Source organism: Argiope bruennichi, chromosome 10, assembly GCF_947563725.1.
Source record: "Argiope bruennichi chromosome 10, qqArgBrue1.1, whole genome shotgun sequence".
NCBI lineage: Eukaryota > Metazoa > Arthropoda > Arachnida > Araneae > Araneidae > Argiope > Argiope bruennichi.
Genome location: NC_079160.1, coordinates 81,395,085 through 81,413,650, shown reverse-complemented (window position 1 = coordinate 81,413,650; position 18,566 = coordinate 81,395,085). Strand labels below are relative to the sequence as shown.

The 18,566-nt window shown below is 29.7% G+C and overlaps 2 protein-coding genes across 4 annotated transcripts in view; one reads left to right on the top strand and one right to left on the bottom strand.

Annotated features, from left to right (window-relative positions):
- LOC129988669 (protein henna-like) overlaps positions 1-14,966 on the top strand; it is a 48,098-nt gene extending 33,132 nt beyond the window's left edge. For all 3 annotated transcript variants that reach the window (XM_056096939.1, XM_056096940.1, XM_056096938.1), the window contains exons 5-13: positions 2,805-2,872; positions 4,039-4,089; positions 4,829-4,974; positions 6,571-6,706; positions 6,785-6,911; positions 9,991-10,086; positions 12,139-12,272; positions 12,445-12,560; positions 14,463-14,966. In XM_056096939.1, the coding sequence (XP_055952914.1) occupies positions 2,805-2,872; positions 4,039-4,089; positions 4,829-4,974; positions 6,571-6,706; positions 6,785-6,911; positions 9,991-10,086; positions 12,139-12,272; positions 12,445-12,560; positions 14,463-14,503 (915 nt within the window). In that variant the 3' untranslated portion in view covers positions 14,504-14,966. The remainder of the gene's footprint in view (positions 1-2,804; positions 2,873-4,038; positions 4,090-4,828; positions 4,975-6,570; positions 6,707-6,784; positions 6,912-9,990; positions 10,087-12,138; positions 12,273-12,444; positions 12,561-14,462) is intronic.
- A 40-nt stretch (positions 14,967-15,006) lies between these two features.
- On the bottom strand, positions 15,007-18,267 carry LOC129987614 (uncharacterized). The gene is made up of 2 exons (XM_056095576.1): positions 18,021-18,267; positions 15,007-15,296 (listed from the first exon to the last, which is right to left on the bottom strand). The coding sequence occupies exons 1-2, from the start codon at positions 18,265-18,267 to the stop codon at positions 15,007-15,009; spliced, it is 537 nt and encodes a 178-aa protein (XP_055951551.1).
- Between the last annotated feature and the right edge of the window lie 299 nt (positions 18,268-18,566).

Here is an 18,566-nt window from a genome sequence, read left to right as displayed (position 1 = left end):
CGTTTAAAAAGTAAAAGTTTTGGATAAATATTTGATGGAAAAGTAAGTGTCCCATCACTTATGTGAGCCATTTTTTGTTCCGTTCTAAACAACTGTATTTTTATTAAATTAATATTTTAATATTTTGACAAAATGTATGTTATGTAATAATTGTTACTAACTTTAAATATGAAACACACCCAAAAAAATTTTGTACATGTTTATTTATTTCTTTTATTACAGTTTCCTTTTGTAAAGCACAAGGAAACTGTATTACTTTTCCCATTACTTTTGTGAGACACTGTATATATATTTTCTTATTATTTACAATATTCTTCAATGGTATTACAATATACAGTGGCTCAAAAAATTGAGAGTACACCTTACTTTCACTTCATAAATCCGACTTTCAATATAAATAACACATTACCGGGAAGTGCAAACATGTTTTCATTTTTACACATAACAAATGGTTTAATTTAGAGTAAAAATATAGAAAAATCAACGAAAAATTTCTAAATTAAAAATTTTCAGAAGCATTTTAAATAAACATACGCAGAATTTTGCCTCAAAAAATTGAGAATACACCAATGAAATTTTTGCAATATCACACATAGAAATAAAATGTCACTATTAAATTGCATGTCTTTTGGCTCTTATAATGGCCTCTAAACGTCATGCTACCGATTCGACCCATTTTTGGTGGTATCTGAAGATATTTTACCCCATTCATCTTGCACCACTTGTTTTAAATGGATTTTGTTTCTAATTTTGTGTTTTTGAATCACTTTTTCGGGTATGGCCCACGAATATTCAATGGAATTGATGTCGGGGTACTGTGGTGGTGTGTGTAACTGCTATTTACAATGAAAAAGACATCATATTTTGAAGTTACGTGTATTCTGTTTGGGGTCGTTGTCTTACTGAAAAATGAAATTTCCATCTAAACTCAAATTTTTAGCAATTTTCTTTAGATTGCTGAGAAGTATATCCAAGTAAACCATATCATTTATAATGCCATCTATAAAAATTAAATTTCCTACCCCGGATGAAGCCATGTAACCTCAAATCATCACGGAGTCACCATCATGTTTAACTATAGGACGTACATTTTTTGGATACAAAGCAGTATTAGGCTTTCTCCATACAGTAAAATGGTTGCCACTGCCAAAAGTGTTGAGGTTTTTTTCATTACTAAATATAGATTTCTTCCGAAGGTTATTGGTCTTCAATTGATGAGTTTTTGCAAAATTCAAATGCTTTTTCTGGATTTGCAAGCTGATGAACGGTTTCTATCTAACAATGCGATTTTTATATCCAGCTTGTCTAATGGCATTTAGCACAGTTTCAGCACTTACACTTCTGCCTATGATTTGGAAAGTTTCTGCAACAAGTTGGATGAACCATATGGTAGCAGCAATCTAAAGGAAAGTGTTAAAAATTTGTGCTTAGATGGAAATTCCATTTTCCAGCAGTACAACGACCCCAAACAAAATGCACGTAACGTCAAAATATGATGTCTTTTTCATTGTAAACAACAGTTACAAACACCACCACAATACTCTGACATCATTGCCATTGGATATTCGTGGGTCATACTCGAAAAAGTGGTCCAAAAATACAAAATTAGAAATAAAATCCATTTAAAACAAGTGGTGCAAGAAGAATGGGATAAAATATCTTCAGATACCACCAAAAATGGGTCGAATCGGTAGCATGACGTTTAGAGACTATTATAAGAGCCAAAAGACATGCAATTTAATAGTGACACTTTGTTTCTATGCGTGATTTTGCAAAAATTTCACTGGTGTATTCTCAATTTTTTGAGGCAAAATTCTGCGTATGTTTATTTAAAATGCTTCTGAAAATTTTTAATTTAGAAATTTTTCGTTGATTTTTCTATATTTTTACTCTAAATTAAACCATTTGTTATGTGTAAAAATGAAAAGAAGTTTGCACTTCCCGGTAATGTGTTATTTATATTGAAAGTCGGATTTATGAAGTGAAAGTAAGGTGTACTCTCAATTTTTTGAGCCACTGTATTTCAATCTGTGTGTTTAGAGTATTTTTTGTTTATACAATTGAATTTGATACAATATTTCTCGATCAAGATTATCAATAATTCCAATCAATGTTAAAATCACTTAATCTAAATTTTTGTTGCTTTAATATAGCTTGTGGCTATAATTAAGTTATAAAAACATATGGATATTGATTTTTTTTTTACTCTTAGAAATCAACTTAACTATGCAGGCAAATATTCTTAAAAAGAAGATATTATGATTTATCATTAGAAAGTGCAATATGATTGGCTTCCAAGGCTAACAAAAGTAAAATTTAACACTTCATGGATTATTTCATTTACAAGGGAATAGTATAAAAGAATAGTGCAAAATTATTAATCCTTGATTACAAATTTTTCCTGATTTTTGCTAATATTATTTAGATGACTATTATTACGAACAGAAAAACCATCTAGGGAGAAAATTTAAAATGATGTATAATTTATAATTAAAGGCAAAAAAAAAATGTTCTATTGGAAGAAAAAAAATAAAAGAATTTAGAATTAGAATTTTTACTTCTAAAATTTATCCAGGAAATTAGCCAGTTCCATTTTTTAATATCCGTTGTTTCAGCAAACGATTTTGATTTTTAATTTATTATCAGCCAATTCCATATTTTAATATCTGTTCCGATATGTTCAAACGATTTTTATTTGTGATTTACTGTTCGCAAAATGTTCGTTTGCAATTTAATAAATTTCAGATTAAATCCTGATTTATTTTTTTTCAGTAGATTTAGTAATTGAGATGGATTTTTTTCAGGGTTTCACAGATCAAAAATACAGAGAAAGAAGGAAATATTTCGCAGATATTGCTTTCAATTACAAACAGTAAGTTCAATAAATTTCCATTTTCATTAGTTTCTTACAATGATTCAACAAATATATGGAATTGTGGCGAATAGAATTATTTCTTAGAATTTCTGTAGTATTTCATAATAAACAATTTCAATATGTTTTTGCAAGATAGGTTATACATTAATCAAAAGAAATAGTATATCATACAGCTATCAAAAAAATAACTAAAAATTATTACGCATAATTGTGATTTTTGAAATTCTAAAGGATGCTGTAATCAACACGGCGTGTATTACTGATATTTATTAAATACTGTCTTAGAAGTTTCTCTTATATGGAAATTCTATTACTACTAATGGAATTTTTAGTTGATGAATAGAGCTTATAATATATATACAAAAACTAAAGGTAAATATACAAAAACTGGAGGTAAAAAAACTTTTTTCTTTCTAAGCACTTAAAAAAATCATGAATGAATTTTAGAAAATATAATTTAAATTTAAAAACAACTAATTATTATATTCAAGCATCAACACAAGAAGAAAATAAATAAAGAGTAAGTAAAAACAACAACAAACGCAGTAAGATATTTATAAAGTTTTATGCCATTCTTATTCCCTTAAAAAATTCTAATACAAAAGTATTATTCAATTTTTAAATATTTTCCTTTATTATCATTTCATGGTACTTAAAATGTCTTTATTTCTTTCAACTAATTTTAAATTAAAAAAAGATTTTCGTAGAACTAAAATGAAGATTTTAAAAATGATGGTGATTTAATTCGATTGAAGCTTAAAAATGGAGGTGCAAATCTTTTTCTGGAATTTCAAATAACTACGATTCTGTAGAAGGATGCTTTTTATTTGACCACTAAATGCATGATTTAATATGTATGCTTACTTTTTATTTCTATTCAAAGGTAGTTTCAAATTATCTTTATGTTAATAATAATAAATTAAAGTTAAATTAATGAAAAGAAAATAATTAACAACTAAAACTAAAATTTACAAAAAATATTTACAGTTTGAAAACATTATACACAAACCTAGACAATGGTCATCTTTAAATACATTTTTAAACAATTTATACAACATTTATTCTGTTATGAAATTCAAAATTATTTTGTAATTTTAAGATTGATAAAAGCTTATTTTTTGCTCATAAATCATATGCATAGATTTAATATCTGCCTCTTTCAGCGGGCAGCCTATACCTAAAATCGAATACACAGAAGAAGAGATCAAAACATGGTATGTATATTTCTGAATTCAGATATATTAATGTATGTTTTATTAAAGACAATGAAGTATTAACATGAAATCAATAAATGTTTTTACTATATTTTGAGAATGTTACAGCAGAATCTTATAAAATTTTTCAGTAGTAATTGAATTCTAAATAATCAATACTTCATATTAAGGACTTCATATTAAGATTTTAAGGCAATTAATTAGCTAATATTTATTGAAGAACTTTTAGTAAGAAATATTAAAACACTAAGTTTTGATGTTAACCACTTTAAAATATTACTTGAGTATGTTTTTTAACGATGACCATATTATCAGAACGGCATTTGAATAGGCCTTAACTCTCTGAATTTCACATCAGGCCTGTGACACACGATTTAACGTATTAAGACCATACACAGATTGATTAAATCATTTTTTTAAAATTTAACACTCGAATTAAAATATATATTCCACACTCGAACCCAAAATAAATATTCTGCTGCTAAGTCACAGAAAAATTGTCTTTTTTTACTGCTTTGTTTGATGAAATATCCTTTCCATGAGTTAAAAATAAATTGTGTTGATAACTCAACAATAATTGAATATTTGAAATATTTCTACAAATTGTTTGGGACAGATCACATTTTATGTGATCATCTAATATTGATAACCAATAACTTTACTTAACTTATAACTTAATAACTTAAAAACGCAAAATTAATTTCTTAATTGAAAACTTTTACATTTATTTGTTTTGTAGGGGAACAGTTTTCAAAGAGCTGACAAAACTCTACCCGACACATGCTTGCAAGGAACACAATCACATCTTCCCTCTGATGATTGAGAACTGCGGTTACAGAGAAGACAATATACCACAATTGGAAGATGTTTCCAATTTCCTTAAAGGTCAGTGTATCCCATGATAAGGGACTGAGAGTTGACTAGAAAATTTCACCAGTACTTAAATATTTAAAATTTGTTTTAGTTTTATTACGAATTTTCAAAATATAATTATATTAGTTATTATCCCATTTAATAATTCATGCAATTTTCATGGAAACTGTCATTCATAGATTATGTCTTAATTTCTTGCTCAAAAATCGGAAACCATGTTATATCAATTGAATCTTTGAAAAAATAAGGAACTCACAATCTTACAGTTTAAATAATTTTGTAAAATAAAATTCATTGTTGTTGTTGTCGTGTCTATGCATACAGTGCTAGTGCAAAAGATTTAGAGTTCTCCAAAAGCCTTGGTGATAAGATCTGCAAGTTCTGGAACCCGATGGCTATGGAGGATTTCGATTGAGGGTGCTCCAAGTTGAAAGACAGTCAAAAACATGATCTGGAGTTAGTTACGCTCTCATTCTCTAAACGACTCAATAAAAGAAATTGTGATTTTCTCAGACTCAAAATCAGCACTCGAAAATGTGCAAATGCCCTTGCAAAGCAAGCACGCGACGAAGACCAACCTCAAGTAGTCACCTGTGCAGACGCGAATGCTGCCGCTAGGCGAAGGATCTACAACCAGCATCTTAGCAAGGTAACAATCCCCGATCTAAACTGCCCAAGAAACCTTTCCTCTATAATAGCTAAGTTACGTACTGGACATTTCAAAGGCATGAAGATCGCACGAACCAATATAAAATCCTATCCCAATAAAATTCATTCTGTCATCTTAATAAGTCATTGATTATCACCCGTTATGTATTGGTTATTATTCGATGAAGTTTGAAGATTGAAGTTTTTCAAATGAGTTCTATTATGAACATGACCTTTGTGTCACTTAGAAAATCTTATTACGGAAATAGTCTTGTGGGTTAACGGTGAGAACCACAAAAGGTTACTTCGCCTTGCCTCAAAGGTATTCAGAAAAATCTGAATGACTGGAACACCACGATAGCATTAGACGAAACTAGGGCTAAGTCCTAAGAACCATAACTTTTCATAGTACAACCCCTCCTGTAAGAGGCTGGTGGCAACCAACTCCACACCATTTCTGTAACACAGAATCTGGGTAAACACAGAGAAGTACAGCAAGCTCAATAATGAATAACGACGATTTGTTTCACAAAAAAATACGACATGCACATAGCAAAACATCACCGAAACGTACATGACAAGAACACACAGGCAAACCGCAAATTGTTGCTATAATCGCAACAACACAAAGAACACGTCTCCCCCCAAAGCGAGAGCATTCATTTGACTCACTCCTTAGCCTCGCTTGTTTATATAGACTCTGTATCGAATTCTCTAGAAGAATCACCAATTTTGTCTCCAATTAAAATATCGCCAAAACTCTTGCATATTCTAGAGTTTTCATTTTTGTGCCCAAGTCGCCAAGGCCGGGACTCACTCATCTGGCATCCATTAAAATATCTGTAGTACTCTCTTCCTTACTATGATACTAACAGCACAAAGAAATAGTAAAGCAGATTCGTAACAATATTATCTATAAGAATGCGTACTAAATAAGTTATTTCTATTTATTCTTACCAGATTGCACCGGCTTTACCCTCCGACCTGTAGCTGGACTTCTAAGTTCCAGGGACTTCTTGGCTGGCCTTGCTTTCAGGGTTTTCCATTCGACTCAGTACATTAGACATCCTTCCAAACCCTTTTACACTCCAGAACCGTAAGTACATTTCCCTTTCTATTTGCTCTTGCAGTGCAGTTGCTACAGTATAATAAAAAAATAAATCTTTCTTCTCAGGGACATCTGTCACGAACTGCTGGGACACGCTCCATTGTTCGCAGATCCAAGTTTCGCCAGATTTTCACAAGAGATTGGTCTGGCCTCTCTTGGTGCTCCAGATGAATACATTGAGAAATTAGCCACGGTAAGTCATTAGCTAATCTTGTTGAAACAAATGCTTTCGACTTTGCCTTATACCCATATATTTTGAATTTTTTTTTTTGAAGCACAATCCAGTTGCAAAGGAAACACTCGCGACTTTTTATATTTCTAAGATATAACAACCATTTCAGACCATATCGCACGTGAATAAAAGCTCTAAATAAACAATTACCGTCTTTTGAATTTTATTTAGAAATTTATCTTGAAAAGTACAATTTATCCTTTTATGAATAGTTTTTTTTTTTTTTTGCTCATCTTTTTTTTTTGAAAAGAATTTTTAACAGAAATAAAAACAATAATATATCAGATAAAAAAAGAATAACATAATTTACCGAAATAAGTACCTTATTGTCTTCATATTGTAAAACCGTAAATTATGGCCCTAGCATATATTTGTTGTTTTAACATAGATTTAGTTTATTTAAGGAACACTTTTTTATTCGTTTCATTAATTTAATTTTACATACGTTTCCACTGTTTAATTTAATGTACTGTGCTTAGTTTGTAAATAATAATTTTAAAGGCGATAATCCCTTTGAATTATCATAAGTAGATGATAGACATTTATTTTATATGCGATAAACAACTAAATTTATTCATCTGGTTTAGGTTTCGCGATTGTTTTGATTCTTACCATATCGGCAAAGTTGCTTGATAATTTTGAGACTTGTTTTCAGTTGATCGAACCACTTATGAATCATATGATTTTATTGTTAAATCTTCAATCATTAGATAATAAAAACATCTGCTTTCAAAATAGAAGCACTTCATAACTTTAGCTTTCGATATATTAGTCAGCGTCAATAACGCTTCCACTTCATTAAGCTGCGTGCTTTTGCAAATATTGCATATTAAATTTCAGTTTGGAAAATTATATTCATAAACTACTTTTTTAACTAATCTGGACAATTACTTCACCTGATCATTTTATTGAAATCGACGCTTTGACTTATAGGTTTAATGACCTACATGATTAAAGACTAATCAATAAGGGCCGGATAAAATCCTATAGAGGTTCTTCTCCTTTTGTCTTTATTTACCGTCATACGCTAGATATATTTTTATTGATTTTAATTTCCTCATAAGCGGTTTTATATTGCAAATTATGTTAAACTGACATGGTTTCAGCATTTTGCTTATGAAAATGAATTAAGTTACAGGGTGCGATCTAATTTCTTTATATTTTTAATATTTGGAATTAGGTTATAATTATATATGGTGTAAAAAAACATTTTATAATTATCACCACATAAGTTTTTGGATTTATTGTAAAGTGTTTTTCAAATTTAATTTTAACTTTAAAAAAATGCTTGAACTTTTTTCTTAATTTCTAAGACTTTTTTATATATGCATATTTTTTAAATTTTTTTCCAAATATCTCATAACATACTACATAAAAACACCAAATATCTCATAACATGCTACATTTTTAATTCTTAGAAAAAAATTCTCTAATATGCATTAATTTTGAAATTAACTTTTTTTTTAAATGTAGGTAAAAAATTTTTTAATTAAAATTTTTTTGGTGTTTAATAATGTAATATTTGAGAACTTAGTTTCACAGATCACAGTTAGATCACAGTTTAACGTAACATGTATTTTAGAACAAAAAATCTCACATCCCTTATTCCAATTAGTAAAAAAATCTTTAGAAATTTAACAATTAGTATATGTATAAAAATACAACACGGAGAAATATCGACTTAAATTTTTCATCCCTCCAGTGACATTATATAGAATCCAAAGAATAGTTTTAAACTTTTATAAAATTTTTATTAACTTATTTCAGACTACATACCATATAAAATTAAATCAATTTAAGGGGAAAATATTATATATACATAATAAATGCATAAAAGGAAAACTAAGAAAAGATCAAAATGTCCCTTTAAAATTTAATATATATCTCAGAGCTGATTTCATGTATAGTTCTGCAACTAAAATAAATTCACAAGATGCACAAAAATATTTACTCTTTTAGTTTCAAACTTTCATTCTTACAAAAAAAAACACTTTCATGATTAAAATAGGACGAAATGAAAAATTCCACCCATGAATTTGTTCAATCAAACAAATATCTTAAAAAATTTTAATAATATAATTGTATTTTGAAATTCAATCTTAGCTATTTTTTAACAGATGACTTGAAAAGTGTGTGGCAATATAACTTATTCTCTTTTCTCAAAAATAACTATGTATCTTAGTAATATATATATATATATATATATATATATATATATATATATTGTTGTATAATTTGGCTAGAACATTTAGAATGATTCAAGCTGTCATGTGAAACAATAAAATAGAGATTTTTTTTTAATTTTATGATACCATTCGTCTTAAAATCAATTTTTTAAATGACAAAGTTAAAAAAAACACTTCTGAACACAATCCAAATATTTTTAATAAGCAATAGAATACTTTACAAACTATTAGGAAACATATTTTGTAAAAGTTTAAACAATGTAGTATAAAAGTTTTAAAGGTTAATTAATTAAGAATAATATCCTGACATTTAAACGATATTTGATTTTATTCCGAATCAGTTTGAGTACAAAATCCCTGTATATAAATGACAGAAAAAAATTTATATACTCGGAAAATAATACAAAAGTTGTATTGGAATTTCAGAGACCCCCTCCCCCCCACATACACTAATGTTGCGAGGCCTTTAGGCTGTAGCGTATTTGACAAGCCAGCCCTGCAATCATTTATAATTTAAGTCTTTAAAGTTTTCCCATAATTTATAACACTTTTTGATGGTCGCTTTTAGATTTAGAAAATATTTCTGCTTATGTAAGTACTTTTCTGCAATTAAATAACACCTTCCCTTGGTTTCTTTTGTAATTCATCTGGCTGTCTGAAAAATGTAATAGAAGGATAATGCTGTATTTTAATTTGAAATAAAATTACTTATCAGTCTCTTAACCAAATTTCTTATTATAATTGCCGATGTAATTTGCCAATGCTAAATTGTATTTCAAACAAATAAGTTTATATTACTACATCAAATAAAATGTCTTCATCTTGTAATATGCATATTTTCTTTCTTCCTTTAGTGTTACTGGTTTACCGTAGAGTTTGGCCTCTGCAAACAAAATGGGAAAATTAAAGCTTATGGAGCCGGGCTACTTTCGTCATTTGGAGAATTGGAAGTAAGTTTATTTAAAAAAAATGACCAAAGCATCATTTTGTTATTATTCAGAATAGCGAATTTCTATAAGAAATTATAAAATTTAGAGCCAGTATAATAATCATCCCAATTTCCATAATAACCATTTCAAAAATGCGTTCTTTTCGGTTACTACATCCGCAGTTTCAAACATGCTTGTTTATCTGATATTTCATGTCATTTTATAGAAGTGAAAGCATAAAGCAATGATCGAATTTAAAATATAATTTATCTTGAAGGCGTACGGTTTCTAAATTAAAAAAAATGAGGAATGTATCCCAATCAAGATCTTTGTACATCTAAAAAAACTATCTTGAATGTTTCAATTTTGTCATACAGACCTGGATTTTTTCTCTCTAAAGAGATTCAAGAATTCGAGTCACAAAACTTGCGTTGGGACTGATAGTCAAAAACTAACTTTGAAAACTTGCTTCGTATAAAAGAGATTTTTTATGGGTTGATTTTAGTAAATGTATGAGCCAGTTTTAGCGAAACTGGCATAGTTAATAAAGTATAACATTTTATTAACATCCTTAGAAATATTTTCAGAGAATAAATATTTGCTGATATGACTTTTCCTGAGTTCAATGGAAATGATATAAAAAAATGGGGGGAGGAATATTGTCCTATACTAAATAATTTAATTGCAATCAGTTGGTCTAAGAAGTTGCACTTAATGCCATTCTAAAAATTCGCAGTCAAATTGATCGTATTACCTTCTGTGAAATAAGCATTAGAATCTGTTAGCAATATTATGGGTGTCTCTTCCTATAAAATCAATTCATGCTCAAATGCGCTCCATAATGCTATTTATGAATGCGTTCAGAATTTTGCATTAAAAAAATGACATGCTCAGTTATGTTTGTCATGAGTTTGTGACTTAACATGAATTAATTCCATTACAAACGACAGTTTTCGCTTCTTGTATTCTTTGCGAAGAGCAGACAGAATCTATAGATTTAGCCGCTACTGCATTCGGGAGTTATTAAAGGTAGTAATTACCTTTGGAGAGCAGTTGGTTCACCGGAGATTTATATTTAATTTCATTAAATCGTTTAAATATAATTTCATGTCCATGATATAATCAAATTGCCTGACAAAAAAGTTGTGTTACTTTAATTCTCTTGCATATGTTCTGTTCACTGTGTGCATGAACCTTTCAAATGTTGTTCAGCCCCATAACATCAAAATGCTATTAAAAATATAAATATCCGGTTCATCACGCTTCTAACTTTCGCTATATAAAATGCACTTTTTTATTTATTTGTAAACTATACAGATATTAAATAAAATCCATCTGCCATTAGTCAATAATGAGAGAAAATCAAGCAGTTAAATATTTGAGGAAATAATTTTAAAAGTTTGAATTTCTGGTGCACTTCTTAATCTATTTTTGGAAATTAAGTAAAAAAATTTCTAAATTGCCAAAATTAAGCAAAAATCTGCATGGCTATTAAAATATCATCATCAAAAGGATAGTTTTTTAAATTCTGAAGCGATGTAAAATTTGTGCAATGATATTTTCGGAAATTATAGCGAAAAAAACCCACCAAAATTTTAAATAATTAAGATTATAATTAATTTTTAAAAAATCGCTCAGAATTGCTTATTTTTATTCTTTAATGCATATATATATATATATATATATGTGTGTGTGTGTGTGTGTGTGTGTGTGTGTGTGTGTGTGTGTGTGTGTGTGTGTGTGTGTGTGACAAATTTGGTAGATGTATCAAACGTATCTGGCCTGGAGCTATACCATTAAGCTATATATTCAGTTTTATTATTAGTAGAGACAGGCTTAGTAGAAGAGATCTACCAACTGCTTGGAGCTCCATGTAGGAGAAAGAATTGTTCTTCCTCGAGTTCTCAAATCCGAAACATTCATTTACAATTCTTTTATCATATATCTATTTTTTTAATAGTATTAATGAATTCCTTCCAAAAATTGTATAAAATGTCTTATAACAAATAGAAGTGCTACAACGTTGAATTATCGAATCTTTCAAACAGTGTTTAACATGCCTTCACTTTACAGTATTGCTTATCGGACAAACCGGAAGTCAGAGAATTCGATCCGCCAAAGACTGGATGTCAGAAATACCCCATCACAGAGTATCAGCCAGTTTACTACTTGGCAGAGAGTTTTGAAGACGCACAGAGGAAAGTGAGGTAAGCTAGAAGCAAGAGGATTTTCCGCATAAAATTTTAAAAATCATTTTTACTGCTTTATAAAGCCTTATAAGTACTGCTTTGTGCAAGTCTGTTTTGTTTCATTGATCAGTCCTAAAATGTATCGATCTTCATTAAATAGATAAAGCGGTAATTAATGTTTTTCTTCCAGGGAGTTTGCTCTATCGATTCCACGTCCATTTACTGTAAAATACAACGCTTACACCCAAAGTGTGGAAATACTGGACGCTAAACCTCAAGTTGAAGAACTTGCCAAGGACATTCATTGTAAGAAATTTTGCTTCTTAGTTTTATTTATGTATTTATTGTATATTTCATGTTAAACCCTTTAAAGTTTTAACTTTAAAATAGAATTCACATATTTCTAGAAAAGCTTTAGATGCAGAAAAGAAACAGGAAAAACGACACATTGATTTTGTTGGTTCACCCACTTTTAAATATTTTTTTCACATTATTTTTTTCAAATGAAAGATTTGCTAAAATTTTTCATAAATAATTCAAATGTCGATCACTAGAAGTTAAAAAACAGATATCAGATTTTTAATTAGATCTCGCGAACAAATTCTTATTTTATAATTCGTTAAAATTCTGTACTATTTCCCAAGTAATTGAAGATTTATTTTTGTTTTATTTGCACCCTACCAGATTTACAATGAATTCTCTATTTTTATATCTTGGTATATAATTGATTTTTTTAACTACTTCACGTAAAGCACGTAAATGTGATCTCGTGAATAAAAAGATTAATAACAGTTATTAAATAAATAATTATTAAATAAAATGATTGATCAATCACATTTACTAATATTAAAGAAGAACGTGCATATGTGAGCATTAACGTTATACAGAACAAAACGTCTTCTCTGAAGCTACTAAATTTGGCACAGATATATATTGAGAGATGAAAATTTGATTTCAGATGGACTTTTGAAATTTTAATTAATTAAGAAGTTATAGAAACTGAAGTTTTTTCATGAAAATTTCAGAAAATATTCTTGCACAAATTTAATTTTTACACAGTTTTAAAAATTAAAAACTTCTTTTTAAATACACAAATTAATTATGATGCAATTTTTAAAAAAAATATTTTTAGCATAATTTTTAACAATGCTTTATGTTGTTGCAATGAAATTTAAACCGTTTAAATTGTTTCACCAAATATGTAATCTCGTGATTTTCTTTCATTATTGACTGATAGAGAAGAAAGGTTCTATTTACATGAAAAATAAAAATTGAAATTACAATACCTCAACCTCTCGAATCAACCAAATTGCGAAACATACCAATCTTTGAATAATTTGGATCATATCTTACTGCACTGCCGAAAATACTCAAGCATCAGACGCTGCCTGTGGTCGAAGTTGGGCCTCAACTCTCTTTCAACCTGTAATTTCAAACAACTCACAAGCAAAGCATTTGCAGATAAACTATCTCTCCATATTTTCATTTCAACACTTGAAATTTTTTGATATTTATTAATTGGAGATATTGTTGAACGCTGGGATGACAGCCTTTGTAGCTAAAAATCCCTAAATCCCCCTCATTCAAACAAACAAACAAAACGTCAAAAGGCAAACGCCCAGTTTGAAATCGATATTCTAGACCTGTAGTTTTTTAATGTACTATGATGTTATAAGTCTCGACTGTATTAAGAAAGTTCATATACATATTAAACAGAAAAGATGTAAAGCTACCTCAATTTGATATTCAAAAATACTTTGTTGATAAAATCATAAGCATCAAGTCAAGCATAAGAGATAAAATTGAACTGACGAAACAAATGATTGCCAAAGATGGAAGTAGACAATAAAACTTGCAATTCTTTTACTTCATTTACAAATAAGGATGCTATTCATGTATTACTTGCTCACAGTTTGGCGACTGATAATCTAATTGAAATGAGACATTTTGTAAAAATTATTGCTTGGTGACTTCTACAAACAAAACCAAGAAGAAAAAAAAAGGAAAGAACAGAAGAGAAAAGTGATAGGTGGAGAATGCAAATTAAAAAGTCCAAAAGCATTCTATTCGCACAGAATCCACGGAAAACAATCGCGATGTACTTAGAACATGTAACTTCAGATCATTTATTTGTCTCTTAATTGAAATGAGAAATTTCAAATTTTGCTTAAAATCCAAAAGTTAATACTTTTCTTTTCTTTTTTCCAGCTGAAATGGAGTTACTGATGGATGCACTTCGGAAGATTTAAAGAAAAAGAATATTCGTCGATGTCCTGTATATTATCACTGTTTTATTTAGTCATCGCTGTATGAGTTACCTTGTTTAACATTTTAGATATATAGACTCACTGAATCTTACTTCAAAGAATTGATGAACTTTCATGGACAGGCAATTATCAAAATACATTTATTGAATCATTTCTTTATTACTAAATCGAAATTGGATATCATTTAAATTCCTTTCATACAGAAAAAAGATACTTTGCTGAAATATCAGTACAGAAAAACTGATTTAAAACATTTTTTGTATTTTAGTTCAAATGTACCTGTTACACATGTTGTTGATATCGAATTCTAATACGCAGAACGCCGCTTTACAAATACATTTTGAATTTATTTTCCCAAGATAACATTTGGCGACGTTCTAGGTACTATAGTTGTACCACATATTGTTTTATATATAGTTAAATAAATATTTTTAAGAAATACGAATTTGGTTACTGATTTTTTTTGTTGTTGTTGTCCCAAATATTTAGATAAGGATAAATCTTCGGAAAAACGTGAATCTTTTTTTCATATTTCGCTTCGGTTCAACAGAAGAATCATTTCGCTTGTTCCTGTGCCAAAATTCCGGAAAACCGTCGAACAAAAACCTGGTCATAAACAGATCGTTGCTGTTGTCGATCAGAGCCCCACTCGATAACTCGTTTGCCACCTGATCTGACATGCCATCCAGCTTCGATTCCGTTGCTGTAACGTTTGCTGAAACTGTATCGACCTGGAAATCGTCAATGTCTTCCACAATGCGTTTCATCACGGGTTCTAGAAAAAGAAAATTATCTTTAATATAATTATGATTGATCTGCTTATCAGTTTAATTGATTACCAAGAAACAAAATGGTTATTAATGATGCAAGGTGGAGACGATTCATTTAGGTACTTGTAAGTTGTAACTGCGACCAAAAAGCGCCAAGTAAAAATTTCGCCAATTTGGCGATTTCAATCATTAAAATAAATATAGCGTTCTTATATATATTTTATAATTTGGCGAAACTTTTTCTTGGCGCTTTTCAGTCGTCATTACAACTGAATTGCAGTCTCATTTGATTTGACTAAATGCCTGAGTCGACTATTCCAAGAAAGGAAACTCGTCTCCTGTTGGCAGTATATTGGTTTGTTCTCATTCAAACATTTTCCAGTCTATTCCTCAATTCGAAGATTTGTTTAACACAAAATTATGATTTTAAAAAATGAATAATATTAGTCAGGAGTTTCAGAGCAATCAGACACTGTAAAGGAGTGAAATACCTCATAAAGCCGTAAAACATGTCTCAGAATCGGCAGAAATATGGTGTTGATTTTGCCTGAAGACATAAAAAAGTTGAAGAAAAAGTATGTTTAAAGATCTTTAGATAAATATCAAAACAGTAAATATTATAATTCATTGAGTGACTCTCCAAGGCTCGTTAAAAAAAAATAAAGCGCTATCTCTAAAATAAAGGATTTTATTTATGTATATATTTCTCGCTAGCTGCGGCAAAACTCAAAATTTTTATTGCATTCCTAATAGAAATTTCTTGCCATTTTTTTTTTGTAGCCATTGGACTTTGCATTCATTCCAAATCTTCATTTTCAAATGTGACGAAAGAACATCATCTTTAAACCGTCCTCGTCAGCTGTCAGATTTTCTTGCTAAAAATCTTGGGACTTTTTTGCTAAAAATCTTAAACTTGACGTCTCTAGTACTCTATTTATTCTTTAGATAATTATTTTGAAAATGAATTGCACCAAACCACTCTTAACTATGCATCTGCTGCAGTATGCAGATTTCAATAAAAATTTGCTGATATTTTTCCGTTATAACGTTAGGAAGGTTTTAGTGTAGATTTGGGTACCCCTTCGATTGGCGACAAATTTCAGCGATGAAGCACTACTTCTGGTTTCCATATTTTTTTGTTTTCGTTGACGTTACTGTTGAGTTATAGACGGAAAATTCCCTTATCACCGATCTTGGCGTCAAATAAATCGCCAAAAAATCAAGGGACACCCAATTGTAAACTTTTACCAATAGGAATTATTACCAATGTATGCCCCAATTCAAATGTAAAAATAATGTCCATTCCCAAAAGCTGAATTTTTTGGGGGCTATTTTACATCAAATATAATATTGAAACTTCTTTTATTGCCACTCTAAAATTCGTTTGTTACCCTTCCCTCCAGTTATCCAGGATGGCAAACTTTTGGCGTATTTTTTTTATAATTGACATGATTTTGTTTATTTAATGAGAAACCGAGTGCTAATTCTTATCTCCAATGTATTTGTTACTTACATTGTAATAACCAAGTGTGAGCCAAATACAACTTTTCCTATGAAACGAACTGTTTTTAGCGATTAAAATTATAGCGTCATTTCGCCAAAAGTTTTAAATAGAATTCAGTCGAATTTTTGGAAGATAGCTAATATTTTATTGTGTTTGATCAGAAACCGGACACTAATCCTAAGTCTTTAGGATTTTTTTGTTATTGTTTTAAAGGTTAAATGTTATTTGATTTGTTGTTATTAAAAAGTAAGGTGCAGTTTCCTACCAAGCACTCCAAAATCTTGCCAACCTTCCCAAAATTCGTCAAAAATTCGCCTACTGGATGACTATAAGATAGGCGACAAATTATTTTTAAAGTTATAAAAAAGTTGCGAGGAATACATTTGGCATACAAAAAATTCCTTTAACAAACACTAATCTTAAAGCGGTCAAAAGCTCTTTTTAGTTTAAAATGCTTGATTCTTTAATGTATCTTTAGCTAAACTAAAGAATATAGTACAGCCGCCAAATAATAATTTTTAAAAGTCGCCAAATAATAATTGCCAAATATAGTAGTCTAATTGTATTCTTTATTTAATATTTGATGAGAGTTCTATTATTTATGATGATATGGCATAGACTGGCGAAAAATCTATATCGTGTTTTTTAGTTTTGATGTGATCTTTCACATTGTCAAGTCGTCAGTGTCAAAAATCAAGATGGCTGACAAGGTCAGGTTAACAATATAGCTAAGCTTTGATATACAGTCATTTGGCGCCTTACAATGTTGGCAATTTTTCGGTGGCGGTTTTACTACCGTTACTCTATTGCTTCCATTTTCGCATCATTCGGCCATTTCGCTAAAATTTGACGATAAACTATTTTTGGGCGAAAATGACTGTATATCAAAGCTGTTCCAACAATACTATGCATAGGGTTGCTAGATGAACTAATATTGTTCGATTCTCTAATCAGCGTCAAATTCAAGGGGCACAAATTACATTTCATACAAATATTTGTTCTAGTGTAGATTTGGGTGCCTCTTCGATTGGTGACAAATTACAACGATGAAGCACTACTTTTGGTTTCCATAATGTTTTGCTTTCATTAACGTTACTGTTGGGTTACCGACCAAAAATCCCCTTGGCGTCAAAAAAAAAAAAAAAATCGCCAAAAAATGAAGAGGGCACCCAATTGTAAACTTTTACCCAAATATTAACTAATATTTTAAGTATTCGATGCTTACCTGAATCATTCTTCTTAGTGCTGTTATTTGTATTGAGCATTGTGACATTCGAAGAGCTAACCGATCCATTTACATGCTTTATATTCGTTGACGATAAGAATCGAAGCGCGTCAATCTCATGGGTACCATTGTCAAATGTAGCATTCGAAATTTCCTTTGCGAATAGATTAGAAAAAGCATCAGAATCATCAATGTACAGACTTTCAGCAGAGGCAAAAATAATTGAAAACAATAAAATTAAAGCCATAATTATAGAAATACGTTAGACCGCAATAAAAAAATTTAAACATTAATCTTTATTGAAAAGTATTGCGCGCACACATCTGCCTCGTGGTTTGATAAAAACTGCAGCAATTCGGAAGCGAGAAATACCATAAATGAACAGTGGATTGGCAACTACAAAACTGTAAACTCTTTTTAACTCATTAACTGTTTGTTCGACTGTATAAATTTTCTTTTAACTAAATTTACATTATTATTATTTCTAATTAAATATCAGCTTAACGGTGACTGTAACACAGATGGTATTTACTTTCTTAACCTTCG